Below are 16,020 nucleotides of genomic sequence, written 5' to 3' on the forward strand. Positions count from 1 at the left end.
CCATTAGCCATGGGCTTTTTCTTTGTCTTTTTCTTCCTTCCTTCCTTCCTTCCTTCCTTCCTTCCTTCCTTCCTTCCTTCCTTCCTTCCTTCCTTCCTTCCTTCCTTCCTTCCTTCCTTCCTTCTTTCTCTCTCTCTCTATCTATCTATCTATCTATCTATCTATCTATCTATCTATCTATCTATCTATCTGGAAACTAGCAATTCCTATGCCTAATAATAAGCATATTACTTTTCTGTAGGTTACCCACCCGGCAGTTCACATGCTCTGTGTTAAGTGATGGTGATGTTCCAGACACAAGATAAGGAGGGATGTATGTTTTCTGGTGTTATCTGAGGGTTGTCAGATGGTCTGGGTTTTTTTTTTTTTTTTTTTTTTTTTTTTTTTTTCCGAGACAGGGTTTCTCTGTGTAGCTTTGCACCTTTCCTGGAACTCACTTGGTAGCCCAGGCTGGCCTCAAACTCACAGAGATCCGCCTGGCTCTGCCTCCCGAGTGCTGGGATTAAAGGCGTGCGCCACCACCGCCCGGCTGGTCTGGGTTTTACAGAAAGGTTCTTTAGCAGGTAGTCATCTGGGTGTTTGTATAGGATGTAGAACAGTGGACAAAGGGAAAGGAAGTCAAAGCAGCTGCCAAACACAACTCCTGAGAGTAGCCACTGTTAAGTATGGCAATAAGCTTCATGTATTTGAACACTGAAATCTTCGTAACAATGAGTATGAGGGATTCACACTACTAATATCTCTGTTGCAGTTCAAGGAAGACAGAGAAGGTTTGAGACTTGCCTAGGGTTACATAACAGGTCCAGGTTCTAGACTCCAGCAAGCTATTTCCAGAATGATGCTCTTACAGACTACCCACTACTCTACCAGAATACCTGCCTTAGCACTCACTGCAAAAATACCTGGAGGATGGTGAAGTCAATCTGGAATAGTCATAGAATGGAAAGAAAGAGGACGGGAGGTGGAAGGAGAGAGATATCCTCATTAAAACTCTGTAGTATGATATTGAAGGAAAAATTAAAAGTATATAAAGTGTATACTATTTCTATCAAATGATGGATGCATTTATATAATGAAGTCATAAAGACATCATACTCAAGCTTTTAGGGATAGAATGGAGGGGAGAGGAACAATTTTGAGGTTGTGTACAGAGAGGGCTTTGATTGTTTTTAATTGGAGCAAATTTGACAAAGTACTCTCGTTGGGGTAGTATACATAGTATTCATATTTGTAGGTAGAGAGACAGGGTATGCTGCCTTATTGCTACACATTTAACTCCTGTAGAGTTTAAAGAAGACTAGAAAGGATCCTCTCTGTGTAGTACTTTGTTGCAGTTGTTAGAAGTCTTTTACCCTGGTAATTTTTTTTCTTCCAACTGATAGAATATTTAAGTTTTGAGACCAAATAACAAAATAGCAGCTAAAAAAAAAAAGAAAACAAAACCCCTGGTTAGTTCTCATTTTGCATTTATTTACATACTTTTTACAGCCTGTTAAGATTTTATAGTATCATTCACAGCCTACTTTTTAGGAGCATATGGCTATACATCACCTATAAGTTTTCATTTTTGACTCTTGTTTTTACTTATGTCTGAAATTATTCTACTAGAAATATCAAAGCTTACACTTCTTTTGAGAAGCCATAGAGAAATCCAAATGAGAAAAAAATATACTTGGTTTTGTATTTAAATAATTAAATAATTCACACTTCACATGGGAGCAGGGTTAATTTTGCATTCCTGATGCATCCCCAGTGTTGGGGTGCAGAGTGTATGTTGGCTCCTTGGATATCAGATTGAGTGATACTGTGATAGGAGCAGGATTTTGTTTTCATAGCTAAACTTCATTGTTGATAAGGAAGTAACAATTTTATTCCCTGGGGAGATTTTCTTAAAGATAGTCTTAAGGAAAGTACAGTAAATTTTTGTCAAGCTAACTTATTTTTTCTAAACTATTAAAGTTCTTAACACTCAGATTCCATGTAAATAGCTGCTAGTTTCAAGCACTAATTCGGAACAAAGCAATAAAATGTTGATGAAAATCTCATTATGATGTGGCAACAAATAACTTTGAAATTGGTTTGTAATTACAGAAAGAGTATGGATTTGGATGGGAGAGGAGCTTGGAAGATCTTGGGAAGTGGTTGGGGGAGGAGAACCATAATCAGACTATATTGTATGAAAAAAATCTATTTTTAATAAAAGAAAAATGAAAGGAAAAAATTTCATTTGTAATTATTTTCAAATCAGCTCATTTTTATTAGTAGCATATTTTATATTAAAGATATAAAAATAAGTTACATATTTGACATAGCTTAGAATATATTTTGAATTCTTAAGGAAACTTAAGGAAAACAATCTTAAATATAAGAATGCTACTGGAGAACTCAACATTTCCCAATCTCAAAAACAACTGTGAAGCACAGTCATCAAGACAGTATGGTCCTGGCATAAAGACAGACACAGCTCAGGGAGTTGAGGGTTCAGAAATTAGCCCTTACATTTACAGTCTTTACTTCTGACAGGGCCACCAATTAAACAGGGTGAAGTCAGTTGTCCAGACAGTACTGGAACAGTTGATAGCCACATGAAAAAAATGAAGCTAGACTTTTACTGTATATCATATAACAATCAAAATGGATCAGAGACCTAAAAATAAAGAGAGAGAGCATAGGTATGAATCTTTACCAGCTTGCTTCAGGTATGGCTTCACAAGTCTAACATCAAAGCAACAGCGGAGACAGGAGCATTAGGTAAACTGGGTTTCCTCCCATTTGAAAATATGTGTGCTTACAAGAGCACAGTCAAGAAACAAAAAGGACGAATGACAGAACTTTGTGAATCATGCACCTGTAACATATTTACATCTAGAATATATAAGCAGTTATAACTCAAAAATACAAGGCCAACCCAGTTTTAACATGTGCCACTGATTAGAATAAATATTTCCTAATAATAACATGAAAAGATAGCATCATTAGTCATTGGGAAATTTAAGTCAAATCTATAATGAGAAAGTTTTAACAATTAAAAAAAAATGCTCACTAAGCTACGAGGCAGCTATAACCAAAGACATTAGTAAATGTTGATGTTAGCATATGGAGAAACCAGAACTCTCATATATGATGTGGTGTTGTGAAACAGTACATTCTCCTTGGAATGTCCACACTCCAGTAAGTTTTTAGGCGGTGGTGGTGCTCACACCTTTAATCCCAGCACTTGGGAGGCAGAGGCAGGTGGATCTCTGTGAGCTTGAGGCCAACCTAGTCTATAGAGCGAGTTCCAGGAAAGGCGCAAAACTACACAGAGAAACTGTCTTGAAAAACCAAATATATATATAAACAGCTGTGTGTCCTGGCACTCCCCTTCCTAGGTTTATGCCCCCAAATTGAAAACATGTGTTCACACAAAAACTTACACATGGAATCCCGCAGTAACATCATTCATAATAGTCAAAGTTGAGAAACAAGTCAAATGTCCATCAGCTTTTGAGTAGTAAGCAAATATGGAATAGTCTTGGAATATAGTTCCTGCCATTTATTATGATTCCTGCCATTGAAATCCAAGTCTGCCTTTGAAAGGGATCATTCTTTATTTTATAGCTACTACAAGAACATTTCAGAACTACAAATCAGACTCTTCAGCTACACATTCTGAAATCTCTTATCTTCAGTTTTAAAGGTGTATTTATTTTCATTTTATGTGTATGAGTGTTTGCCTGGATGTATGTGTGTAAGTGCATCATATATGTGCCTCTGGCCACAGAGGCCAAAAGAGGGCACTGGACCTGGAGTAACAGATGGTTGTGAGCCATCATGTGGGTGGCCCCAGCCCATGATTTTTTTTTTTTTTGTTCTCTGTATTTAATTTTATATATATATAATTTTACAATACCATTTAGTTCTACATATCAGCCATGGGTTCCCCTATTCTCCCCCCCCACCCCCTCCCCTTACCCCCAGCCTACCCCCCATTCCCACCTCCTCCAGGACAAGTCCACCCCCGAGGACTGTGATCAACCCGATAGACTCAGTCCAGGCAGGTCCAGTCCCTTCCTCCCAGACTGAGCCAAGTGTCCCTGCATAAGCTCCAGGTTTCAAACAGCCAACTCATGCAATGAGCACAGGACTTGGTCCCACTGCCTAGTTGCCTCCCAAACTGATCAAACCAGCCCATGATTTTTAAGACTAATATATGCTGTGATAATATATGTGGCTGGAGATAAAACATTTTACTGTAGTATAAACTGTTTTTAGTTTAAGTTTGACTGAAGGAGCTCAATACCCCAGTAAGAAGTCCTCAGTAGCATAGAACTGAGCAGCCTCAAGGTTGCCACCACATGATAGAAAACAGAGTTCTGTTTTATTCTACAGGAACAGTCAAATACTTGATGAAGATGATGTGTTGAGTGAGATGCAGAAGTCCCCTGTGATTAAGCTGCCTGATGAGACAGCTGGTGCTTCACGGCTGCAAGGAAGCCCTGAACTAACCGAGGGTGCTGCCGTCGAGGCTCCGGTGAGAAACCTCAGAGGCGCCTTCCTAATGAGGTCTGTGCTTCCCAAATAGACCACTGACATCATGCGTGTTATAACGCCTGTGGCACTGACCTACATCTGTAGAGAGTGTCACACTAGGCTGACACAAACCAATAGATAATGAATTTCTTGTCAAGAATTGAACTAACTGGGTCTACAGTTGTGGGTAGCTCTGCTAATGGTAATTTTCCTCAAAGTAAATCATTTTACAACTTCACTAAGGTTGCACATCACCATTAGGAATTAGTTTATGGATGTTCTTTTAGTCCTCTTCAGGTGCACGTGGAGATGGCAATGGGCACCAGCCACACCCTGCCCAGAGGAAAAGAATCCTCCCAGCTTGGATGTTAGCAGGAAATTTAAGTGATCAAAACCTTTCAGCACCTGTTACGGGTGGAGGTAGGTTTTTGTCTTTGCTGATGTTTTCAAGGAAATGTTAAAGACAATTTAAAGGTTTTTCTGAGCAAATAGGTATCGAGTGGTGGTCGCACACAGTATGGGTTAGCCTGGGACTTTAAATTCTATTCTGTCTATTTATTTATTTTGAGACATGGTCTTAAACTTGTTATGCCACTTATGTCTCCTAAGTGCTGAGGTTACAGTTGTGGCTGCTATGCCCGTTAACCTAAGATTTACTTTTAGATGTGCATGGAATATAATTCAGAACATAAGCTGTTACTTTATGGCTCTTGTCAAACAGCATTCTATCCATTGATATCTTGTTGAGCATGTGATATTCCTCTTTTATTGTTAGATGCACTGTTTATATATATTCTCAGGTGAGCATGTTGGTGTCATATCTGAGATGAAAGGACACCACAACCAAAATATTTAAAAATAATTAAATAAAGTAACCAGGCACACAGTGTGTGTGCTACAAGATTCAAACACACATGACTCTTGTCCTGGCCCAGCTTATGTCATGAGCTTATGTCACCTCAGTGATTTATGTCTTTCTGGACATATGTCTATGCTGGACATCTGCTGTTTCTTATTCATCTATTTATTTATTATTTATTTATTTATTTATTTATTTTTCTCCCATATAGTACATCCCTATTGAAGTTTCTCTTCCCTCCTCTCCTCCCAGACCCTCCCTCTGACTTTCCTTCTCCCCCAGGTCCAGTCCTGTTTCCTTTCAGAAAAGGGCAGGGCTCCCAGAGATATCAACCAAACATGGTATATCAAGCTGCTATAAGATTAGGCACTTTTCCTCATCTTAAGGCTGGATAGATAATGTAGTAGGAGGAAAAGGGTCTCAACATTAGGCAAAAGAGTCAGACACAGTTTCCACTCCACTGTAGGAGTCTGACGAGAAGACCAAGCTATACAGTCATAACATATATGCAGAGGGCCTAGGTCAGACTCATGCAGGCTCCCTGATTGTCATTTCAGTCTCTGTGAGCCCATATGAGCCAAGGTTAGTTGATTCTGTGGGTGTTCTTGTGATGTCCTTGATCCCTCTGGCTTCTACATTCCTTCCTCCCTCTTTTCCTCAGGGTTCCCTGAGTTCCACCTAATGTTTGGCTGTATGCCCCTGCATCTGCTCCCATCAGTTGCCGGATGAAGCCTCTCTGATGACAGTTATGCTAGGTTCCAGTCTAGGAGTATAGCAGAATATCACTGGGAATCATTTCATTGACTTTTTTTCTTTTTCTTTCTTTCTTTTTTTTTTTTTTTTTTTTTTTTTGCTGGTCACGTTTGGTCCTATCCTAGTTCTTTTCTGTCTGATTTTTCTCAAAGTTTTTGTTTTTTTGAGACAGGGTTTCTTTGTGTAGCTTTGCACCTTTCCTGGAACTCACTTGGTAGCCCAGGCTGGCCTCGAACTCACAGAGATCCGCCTGCCTCTGCCTCCTGAGTACTGGGATTAAAGGCGTGTGCCACCACCGCCCGGCCTCAAAGTTTTTGTTTTAACAAATGTTAAAAGTTAAGTGCCTTTTCTGTACATCAGTAGGATTTGATGTCAAATGCCTTTCCCATACATTATTAGGATTTGATATCAAATACCTTTCCTATACATCAGTAGGATTTGATATCAAATGCCTATCCTGTACTTAATAGAATTTTGAATATCAAATCAGCCTTGCATTCTTGATAAACCCTTTGACTCCTGGGCTCTTTTGATTGTCTTTTGATTCTGGGAAATGAACTTAGGGCCTCATTTGCTGAACAAATTCTACCTCAGCAGATTTTCTCCTTTTTTATGTCACTTTTATTTGGTAAGGATTTTTAAATGATTGTTTTAAGTGGTGTTGAGCAATAATCTTATTTTAGTGTGAATTTTTTGGGGGGGGGGTTTTAATGTAATTGCTGGCCTGGTAAAATGCATTGAAAAGTGTTACTCTTTTCTGTTTCCTGAGAGAGTTTATCCTTGTGCTGCCCAATAGAGTATTGTAGCCTAGGTGGCCTAAGTGACATTTACTTTCTCACAGTTCTGGAGGCCAGAAATCCAAGATCAAGGTGTCAGCATTGTGGCTTGCTGTTAGCTGGCTTCTCTATGTATCACCTCTCTCTCTCTCTCTCTCTCTCTCTCTCTCTCTCTCTCTCTCTCTCTCTCTCTCTCTCTCTCTCGCACACACACACACACACACACACACACACACACGAATGGTTTTGAGATTTACACACATTCCATTTGTAGCCAATTTGCCAGTGTCACTATTCCTGTGCTTTGGAGACATTTTAAGTAAAATTATGGTTGCTTGAATATAAGGACTACAACATGATTGACAGTAAGTGAGACAAGGGAAAATGGTGGGATAAAAGGTGACTGCTGTCTATTACTCCTATTTTGGTGCGATGGATAGTTCTATTGATAACATAGACAGTTGTTGAATGCTTGCACAGCCTCAGGGATGGACCTGATTGGGACGGTGAGGATAAATGAGGAAAATATAAACACATGGACACACAGAAACACAGAAAATCTGGGATTGAGTAGACTGGGCTCTCTGATGGAAAAACTGCTGCACCCTAGAAGTTCAGCATGCCATGTGTGTGTGTGTGCGTGTGTGTGTGTGTGTGTGTGTGTGTATGTATGTATGTATATGCGTAGTTGAATATATATGTGTGTGTGTGTGTATATATATGTGTGTGTGTGTGTGTGTATATATGTGTGTGTGTATATATGTGTGTGTGTGTGTGTGTGTAGTTGAATATATATGTGTGTGTGTGTATATATATGTGTGTGTGTATATATATATGTGTGTGTGTGTGCATGTATGTATGTATGTATGTATGTAGTTGGACAGGACAAGGAGGCAGGTTTATTGCATACAGCTCAACAGGAGGCAGGTTCATTACATATACCTAAACAAGGAGGCAGACTTAATTAATCTCAGTAAGAACAGTCTCTGTAGGAGTGGTCTTCAGGCTATAAATATTCAGGGGAGAAAGCTGTGGTGGATGTTTTTTTCAAACATGGTCAACATCCACACTGAGACTCTCGTGGAAGGCCTTGCCACTTCCATGGGGCCAAGACATTGCAGTTCTCAGCATGTTGTGCCTGTGTCAACAACACATATTTGTTCACTCAGGGCTTCCTCTGCTCCCTACAGCCAGTGTTCCATTGGTATTTATTCCGTGAAACTGCTTTAGGTCCTTTGGGTGTCCTTCAGAATAAGGCTAAGAGACTGATGCCCATAGGCCAGATCTGGCCACTGCCCATTTTGGAGTAAACCTGTATTGGAGTACAGCCATGCTCATCTGTCCATATCTAATGGCTACTCTTTGTTATGAAGGCAGAGTTGAGTAGCTGTAGTAGACACCCTATAGCCCTCTACAGAGCTTTATAGTCTGTCTTTTTCTTAAAAAAAGGTTACTAATCTGCCTTAGAACGACAGTGACTACAAAGTGTATACATACTTACATCCTAGACAAATTCTGGTTATATTCCTAATTTACTTAGTCAAAAATATTGAGCACTAGTTTTATAAGAGGCACATTTTAAGGTCCTGAAGGCCTTCCCCGAAGGGGGAAATGGTAAGCAAGACACATAGAGTCTTTGCCCTCAAGAAGCTTTCCCTGCAGTATAGAGGACACAATTAGCCATGAGCTTTTTCCTCTTACGGTGTAAAGGCTGTTTCATCTTTTCTGATTAGATGATTATGAATTTGTTGACAAGATGGGATTCTGACTATGGTTCACCAACTATAATATATGGATAATATGTAGATAATATATGGATAATATATAGCATATAGTATACATTGTTACTGAGATTTCTTTATTTACAAAGTCTATAGAGGACATTCTCCTTCCTAGGTTTTTGGAGTTTTTACATATATCTGAAATCTGGGTTACTCTGTCAGCTTTTCTCAGAAAAAATTGTTGCTTTAATTTAAAAAATTGTAACTAATGTGTCAGGTTCCCTCTTATTTCATTTACTTCTAGTGACTCTGTGATTTCCACTTTGCAGATGCAAACAAAGCTCTGAGTTGCAGTAAAACAGTTCAAGTGGACCCATTGCGTCCGAGCTCGGTGCGCTCTGGGTTGGCGTTCTTGGCCACTGTGCTGCCTAATGCTGTTTGATTGCAATAAGTGTTTCCCAGTGGACATTACTGTAAATGTCATTTGGATTTGCAGGTCTCCAGCTCTGTCATTCTGAGCCATAATCCCTTAAGACAGGGTCTCTCACTGAATCTGGAGCTCGCTGGGTTTGGCTTCTCTGGCTGGCATCAACCCCAAGTGATCTTTGTCTTTGTCTCCCTGCTCCCTCCAACAAAGTACTGGGGTTACAGGCCCACCAAGCTCTACCCCCACTTTTTTTTCTTTTCTTTTTCTTGTGTTGGTGCTGAATATGCACACTTAGATCCTTCAGCTTGCACAGCAAATTATCTTCCCCACTGAGCCATCTCACAGCCTGTGAGTCACTTGCTAGTTTATCCTTTTTAGTCATATAGAGTATTGACCTTTGAAGATACAGGAAGTAATTTTCTTCTTGTTCTTTGTTTGTGTGTGCTTGTGTGTATGTTAGATAAGGATGTCATCCAGAGGAGTGGAAAAGAAGGAACCTGCAAAGATAAAACTCCAGTAAACAGAACATGGCATGGAAGAAAGCGATTAATTTCACTAGGAAATTCAGAAAGTCTGTCAGCAGAACAGGATCCTGGGAAAAAATGCAAAAGTTCTGATCAAGAAGGACCGGTTGTTTCATCCAAGGTGATTAAAAATATGTTGTTTATTTTCTTTGTCTGATATTTGAGACAGGAATTACATCCTTTTAGCCCTTTGGATAAGATCAAGTGATAGAAATGAATCATGTGCTAAATTTATCAAAAAACTGAGCTACCCCCTTTTTTGTGTTTATATAGATAAAAACTAGCTTGCGCTCTCTCTCTCTCTCTCTCTCTCTCTCTCTCTCTCTCTCTCTCTCTCTGTGTGTGTGTGTGTGTGTGTGTGTGTGTGTGTGTGTGTGTGTGTGCGCTTATGTATTTTTCTTTTTTTAAGAGGGTGCAGATCCCCTGGAACTAGAGTTACAGACAGTTGTGAGCTGCCATGTGGGTGCCGGTCTGGAAGAGCTTTATTGAAACTAATTTTGAATCTAGAGGGAGAGTTTGCATTGTGGACTAATATTTCAGAGTAGAGAAAGGTGGAGACCTCTTGGCTCTGGTCTTAGTTTGGCCTTTGCTCTGGTCGCCTGGTTGCTGTTGTGTGTGGACTTCATGTCACCACTGAGTGAGAATGGCGAGGAGAACAAATGATGTATCATTCTTCACAGAGCCACAGGATCACCCTGCTGTGCCTTCGAGTGATTGCAGACCTTTCATTCCTCTTCAGTTTGTCCCAGTCCTCTAGAATGGTTTGGCCCAGTTCACATTCCTTGATGTTGGATATTTAAAAAGAAACAAGGCCTGTTTATTACATGAAGTTTTTATTTTATTTTATATATATATATATATATATATATATATATTTTATTTTACAATAGCATTCAGTTCTACATATCAGCCATGGGTTCCCCTATTCTCCCTCCTCCCACGCCCTCCCCTTACCCCCAGCCCACCCTCCATTCCCACCTCCTCCAAGACAAATCCTCCCCTGAGGACTGTGATCAACTTGGTAGATTCAGTCCAGGGAGGTCCAGTCCCTTCCTCCCAGACTAAGCCAATTTTTTTTTTTTTTAAACTTGGAAGTTGTAGCACATTTCATTAACATAAGTCAGACTTAAAAAAATCAATAATTTTATTTATTCTTTGGGAACTTTGTATAATGTGTTCCCTCAGCTCCTCCCATAATCACCCTCTCCATTCTTCTACTCCTACCTACTTACCTGAGTTTTCTTCTCCGCCAAGTCCCATCAAGTCCAGTTATGTTGCACAACTAGTCTTAGGAGTGAGGCCTGCCTGGATATGTGGCTGATCTACCGGGGAGGGGGGGGGCACATCCTTGAAGGAAACTGGCCCCTCTCCCAGCCGTTATCAGATGCCAAGAGCTCCCCAGTTAGCGGGGAGATTATGCTCACCTTCTCCCTCTAGCCAGATTCTGTGTAGCCTGAGCTTGCACAGGATTTGTGCATACTGAGGCATTGTAACGGGAAACAATAGAGGTGGCCCCAGAACAGGAAGTCCAGGCATTTTTCTTCTTTTGACAGTGGTAGCTTAAGGTGACAGTTTCAGGGCTGGGAGGCCACTGGCCGAGCTCTGCGGGTCTCTTAGTCTCAGGAGGCCAGGCTGGTCCTGTCCTGGTAGAATACACACCTTCACGTCCACCTCTTCCCCTAGGGAGAGACCAGACTCCCTTAGCACCTGTCCCAGCGAGAGAAGTGGATCCAGTCTCTAAGACTCAGTGTCTTTGCTTACTAATGGCATCAAGTAATAAATCAAAACGAGATGAATTCTGGCTCATATATATTTGCCTTTAAATATTATTAAAACGCAGTTTGTCTTATATAAGCTTTTAGCCCTCATATATTTTGAACAGTGAGCATATAAATTCACTTTGCCTATTTTACAGGAAATTATTTAGTTCCAAAGAGAACCTAGTATATGTATTTTAATATACTTTATCCTGACTAAGTTTCATAATTATAAGAAAGACTTTAAGAACTATCTTCTTAGCTGATAGGAGAGAAGCAGTAAGGAGATCCCAGTTAGTCAAGGTGTTTGGAGGTTTTGATGCCATCGAGGGAGTGTAATAGATACAGGAGGGCCTGCAAGCTCCACTTGGCTAATTGTTCTTCCTGTGAGGGTCCTGAGGGAGCATTACCTCCCTCTGTTGAGTAGAAAGGAGGCCCAAACCCTCACAGTCTCTCTGCTGGGCTCTAGTGAAGTTGAGCTGGAGAACATGGCTGACGCTGAAGACCCAAGCCAGACTGGCCAGGCTCCTCCTCCATGTCTGCCCAGTTTCTGTCTCTGTCTTATCTTATCCCTAGAGAGCAGCCAGTCACTGGGATAGTACAGTGAAGAACGGGGAGACAAGCTCACCATGAGAGAAAACAAAAGCTTGGCTTGTCCGTCTAGTCTGATGTGTGGAGATGCCTTACAAGACCTCAGAGCAATTGTCCAGGACTCTAGAGCAAACATTTTCTCAAGAAAGACTGGAAAAGGAAGTGGAGAGAAGGGGCAGAAATCCCTTCTTGCCCCTTTCCTGAGCTCTGACTCATTTAGTCTATGGCCTGTGTAGTGCCTTGTGTACTCCTGTGATTTGAACATGCCCTCAAGGAGAACTACTGGTGCACCATCCTTCAGCACCTGGAGGGAACTGAAGCCCAAGGCCACACTGCTAGGAAGTGCTGACGGCCGAAGTAGATGCTTTTGTGTACAGTGGGTTTTCCTATTGTGCACATTAGACCGTGAGCGAGTTTGTGACGAGCACTCTTCTCTTCATGAAGTTAATTGTTCTTTTATAGTCCAGGATTTTGTCAGTCCTCACTGGTCTTCTGCAGTCCTTACAGGATGTATGTCTGTCCAGCTTATGGCCAAAGTGAGGGCTCTTGAATTAATCAGTGTAAAGATCTCTGCTGGGTTTTGGATGTTTTGTCTCCTCTAAAAGCCTCTACTGAAGCTCACTCTCCCTGTGCAGTAGCGTTAGTGGTGCTTGCTCAGTACTGGCGCTTGCTCAGTACTGGCGCTTGCTCAGTACTGGCGCTTGCTCAGTACTGGCTCCATACTCAGGAGCAGACTCCAGCTGCTAGGAAAGTCCACAGGAGCCAGTGGACTCTTTTTGCTCTTCTGTCACAAGAGGACACAAGTGCACATCCTGCTGTGCCTCTGTCATGTCAGAACACGTTTGTCCTCTCTTCCTTCTGCCCCATGAAGACAGAGTAGGAAATCCCACATCAGATGCCAGCAACTTACCATGGCCTCCCCAGAACTCAGAACTGAGAAAATACATTTTGTCATTGATAAATGACCTAGGCTGTGATATTTTGTTGCAGTAGCACAGAGATTAAGACAATAGTATTTCTTTTACGTAATTTAATTAGAATTGTCACAGGCAGCTCAAGGAAGCACAGCCAAAAAAAACTTTTGCAAAATCCTATCATAAAATTATTAGTTCTCTCTTGCTGTAATCAAAGTAAGCCCAACAGTTAATCACTTAGCACAACATGACTTACTATTTATTACAAATTGTATGAGTTGGCTGGGCTGAGTTGGACGCCTCTTTATGATACATTTTTGGTATTGGTGGTGGGTTCAGGCCAAACGACTTTGCTCTCATGAATGATGCCTCTACAAGGATTGGTAGGATATCTGGAAGCTGACTGGCCTCCCTCCCTCCATTTGTCATTAGGTAGTTGAGACTAAATCCCTTTACCCAACAGCCGGATTCTAAGACGGTAAAATTAAAAGCTGCCAGATCTTTAAGGCCCAGATCTTTCAGTGACTAGAACTGGTCATTTCTACTGCACTTTTTGGTCATGGAAAGTTACAAGGTCCCAGGTAGATGACAGGCCAAGTACTAAAGCACGGAGAACAAATACATCTTGAGAATCCCTTATCCAAAAGTGAAAAACAAAATAAAATACTGCAAAATCTGAAACTTTTTGCATACTGGTAAGATTCTCAACTCACTTGGGACTTTGGATAGTTTCAGATATTGATGCTCAACCATAAATCTTTACAAATACTCTAGACTCCAAAAAACTCAGAAACCCTAAGCATTTTGAATAAGGAGCAGTCAGTCAACTGATGTCCTTGGAAATTTGGATACAAGGTAGACATTCATTTAAAATTGAAGCAGCAGTGGGGGCCTGCGCAGGAGGAGGCACTGGAAATGTATTGAGCACCGAGGTCCTTTAGCTCTCTAGAGAGAGATTGGATGCGACAAAGGAAGATCTCTGAGATAAGCGAGGGAAATGGTGGTCATATTGACACGACTAAGAAGTGCAGAGACTTTAGCCACGTCAGGGTGGTGAACCATCGGACTGGAAAAGCATCTAGGATGCAAAACTTGAGTGCTGAGTGTCTAAACATGGATCTGGGGAAGGAGGGGAATAAAAGGCAGGTTCCAAGTTTCCATCTGGCCGGGCGGTGGTGGCGCACGCCTTTAATTCCAGCACTCGGGAGGCAGAGTCAGGCGGATCTCTGTGAGTTCGAGGCCAGCCTGGGCTACCAAGTGAGTTCCAGGAAAGGCGCAAAGCTACACAGAGAAACCCTGTCTCGAAAAACCAAAAAAAAAAAAAGATTGTAAAAAAAAAAAAAAAGTTTCCATCTGGGAAGGACAGATAGATAAGGTATTGGGAGAAATTATGGTAGAGAACATACAGGTGGAATTTCAGTTGTTGTGTTTTCAGTTTCAGGGGATAGACTTCCTAGGAAGCAGTATTTAGCTAGTGCTTGAACTGTCAGTCAGAGGTTGAGTATGAGGCTGGGATTTTTCCATTGTCCTCCAGGAATGTTAATGGAATTGATATAGGACTTTTAGGCAACTTATCAGCACAGGCATTCCTGCCAAGAGCATCTTGGAAACAACAAACCACCCTGCTGGATTTATGTTAGAGGGTAGTTCTTTATCCTATCCCTTACAATACATTAAAACTTCAGATGGCTGAGGGGCAGGGAAGTGCTTACTAGACAAGTTGATAAGCTATTTTAATAGTCTCAAGAGTTCATTCTGCTTTTCCTCAAAGGACCACTAGCCCCATGATCTCCAGTCTCAAACACATCTTTTTTTTACTTTGTAGGTCATCTTTCTGTTATCAGGACTCTCTAGTCTCCCATGCTTAATCCTTCACATGTCCACCAAATCTTAATAAACAGCGGGAGATGCTTAGTAAAACTGAAGCTCTCATTCTTCTACTTGCCATAGGTGGTTCACCTTCCATTTTTCCTGTTCCCTTACCCCCCCCCCAGACCTCCCCACCCCAGGCCGCTCATGAGCTTTGGAATTGGCACAGTTCAAATTTATGTATCAGCAAACTTAAAAATTACTGCGTGTAATGGATTTTGGGATCATTTATAAATAATTGAAACCAAGAATGTTAAATTCTTGGATGCCAAGGCTACTATATATTAATATTGCATGGAGTTCCATAAAGAACATTATGATTTCCAACTTTTGTGTCTCTTATTTGATTTTTTTTGGGGGGGTTGCTGTCTCAGGTCTCTCTACATAACCCTGGCTGTCCTGTAGCTTACTGTGTAGACCAGGCTGGCCTCGAATTAAAAAAGATCCGCCTGCCTTTGCCTCCCAAGTGCTGGGATTAAAGGGGTGTGCTACCATGCCCAGCTGTCTCTCTTATTTGAAATCCCCTAATTTACATATTGATACTTATGATTTTAGTGTTCCTTTCTCTCTAAATTAGCATGTTATACATGTTCCTGTGGGGAACTAAAGTTCAGTTTTTAGTGAAATAGATTCTTCTTTATGTTCCTTAGAACTACAGAGTTGAACTATGATGCTATACATTTCATTCTCTTTGGTTTTTCATTTTTAAATAGCAGAATAATACATGCTTTTTGCCCAAATAGAATATCCAGAAGCATGTTTATTAAAAATGAAAACTTCATTTGCCTCATCCTTCAGTCCCATTGTTACACTGACTTTTGTAGCATTATAAAAATCTTCATCTGGATTTTTACAGGCAAATACATACACATGCATATATAAAGATGTTATATTTATTTCCAACATGGTTTTGCTGTGTAACTCAACTTGGCTCATAACTTGATCCTTCTGCTACAACCTCCCAAGTACTGTGATGACAGGAATGTGCTACTGCACTTGGCTATGAGAATTGTTTTTAATTTAAAGTTTTTGAGAGTTTCATACTTGAGTAAGTATTACATCATTTCCACCCCTTCCCTCACTACCACTTAAATTTTTGACCCCTTCCTCTTTAATTACCATTGATAAATACATAGGCACACACACAACCTACTGAATCCACCCAGTGTTGCTTATGTGCACATGTGTTTAAGGCTTCCCCTTTAGACTGGATGACCTATCAGAGGACTCATCCCTGGAGAAAATGGAATCTCCGTCTCACAGCAGCAATTGATTGCCTGTAGCTCTTTATCTGGAAGTGGGGGGGGGGGAGGTGTT

General features: G+C 40.9%; 1 protein-coding gene across 2 annotated transcripts in view; it reads left to right on the forward strand.

Annotated features, from left to right (window-relative positions):
• The window catches only part of Aplf (aprataxin and PNKP like factor), a 48,646-nt gene that overhangs the window by 15,449 nt on the left and 17,177 nt on the right, over positions 1-16,020 (forward strand). For both annotated transcript variants that reach the window (XM_016003053.3, XM_042273573.2), the window contains 3 exons: positions 4,372-4,513; positions 4,800-4,932; positions 9,509-9,693. In XM_016003053.3, the coding sequence (XP_015858539.1) occupies positions 4,372-4,513; positions 4,800-4,932; positions 9,509-9,693 (460 nt within the window). The remainder of the gene's footprint in view (positions 1-4,371; positions 4,514-4,799; positions 4,933-9,508; positions 9,694-16,020) is intronic.

This window comes from Peromyscus maniculatus, chromosome 3, assembly GCF_049852395.1.
Source record: "Peromyscus maniculatus bairdii isolate BWxNUB_F1_BW_parent chromosome 3, HU_Pman_BW_mat_3.1, whole genome shotgun sequence".
NCBI classification, from domain to species: domain Eukaryota; kingdom Metazoa; phylum Chordata; class Mammalia; order Rodentia; family Cricetidae; genus Peromyscus; species Peromyscus maniculatus.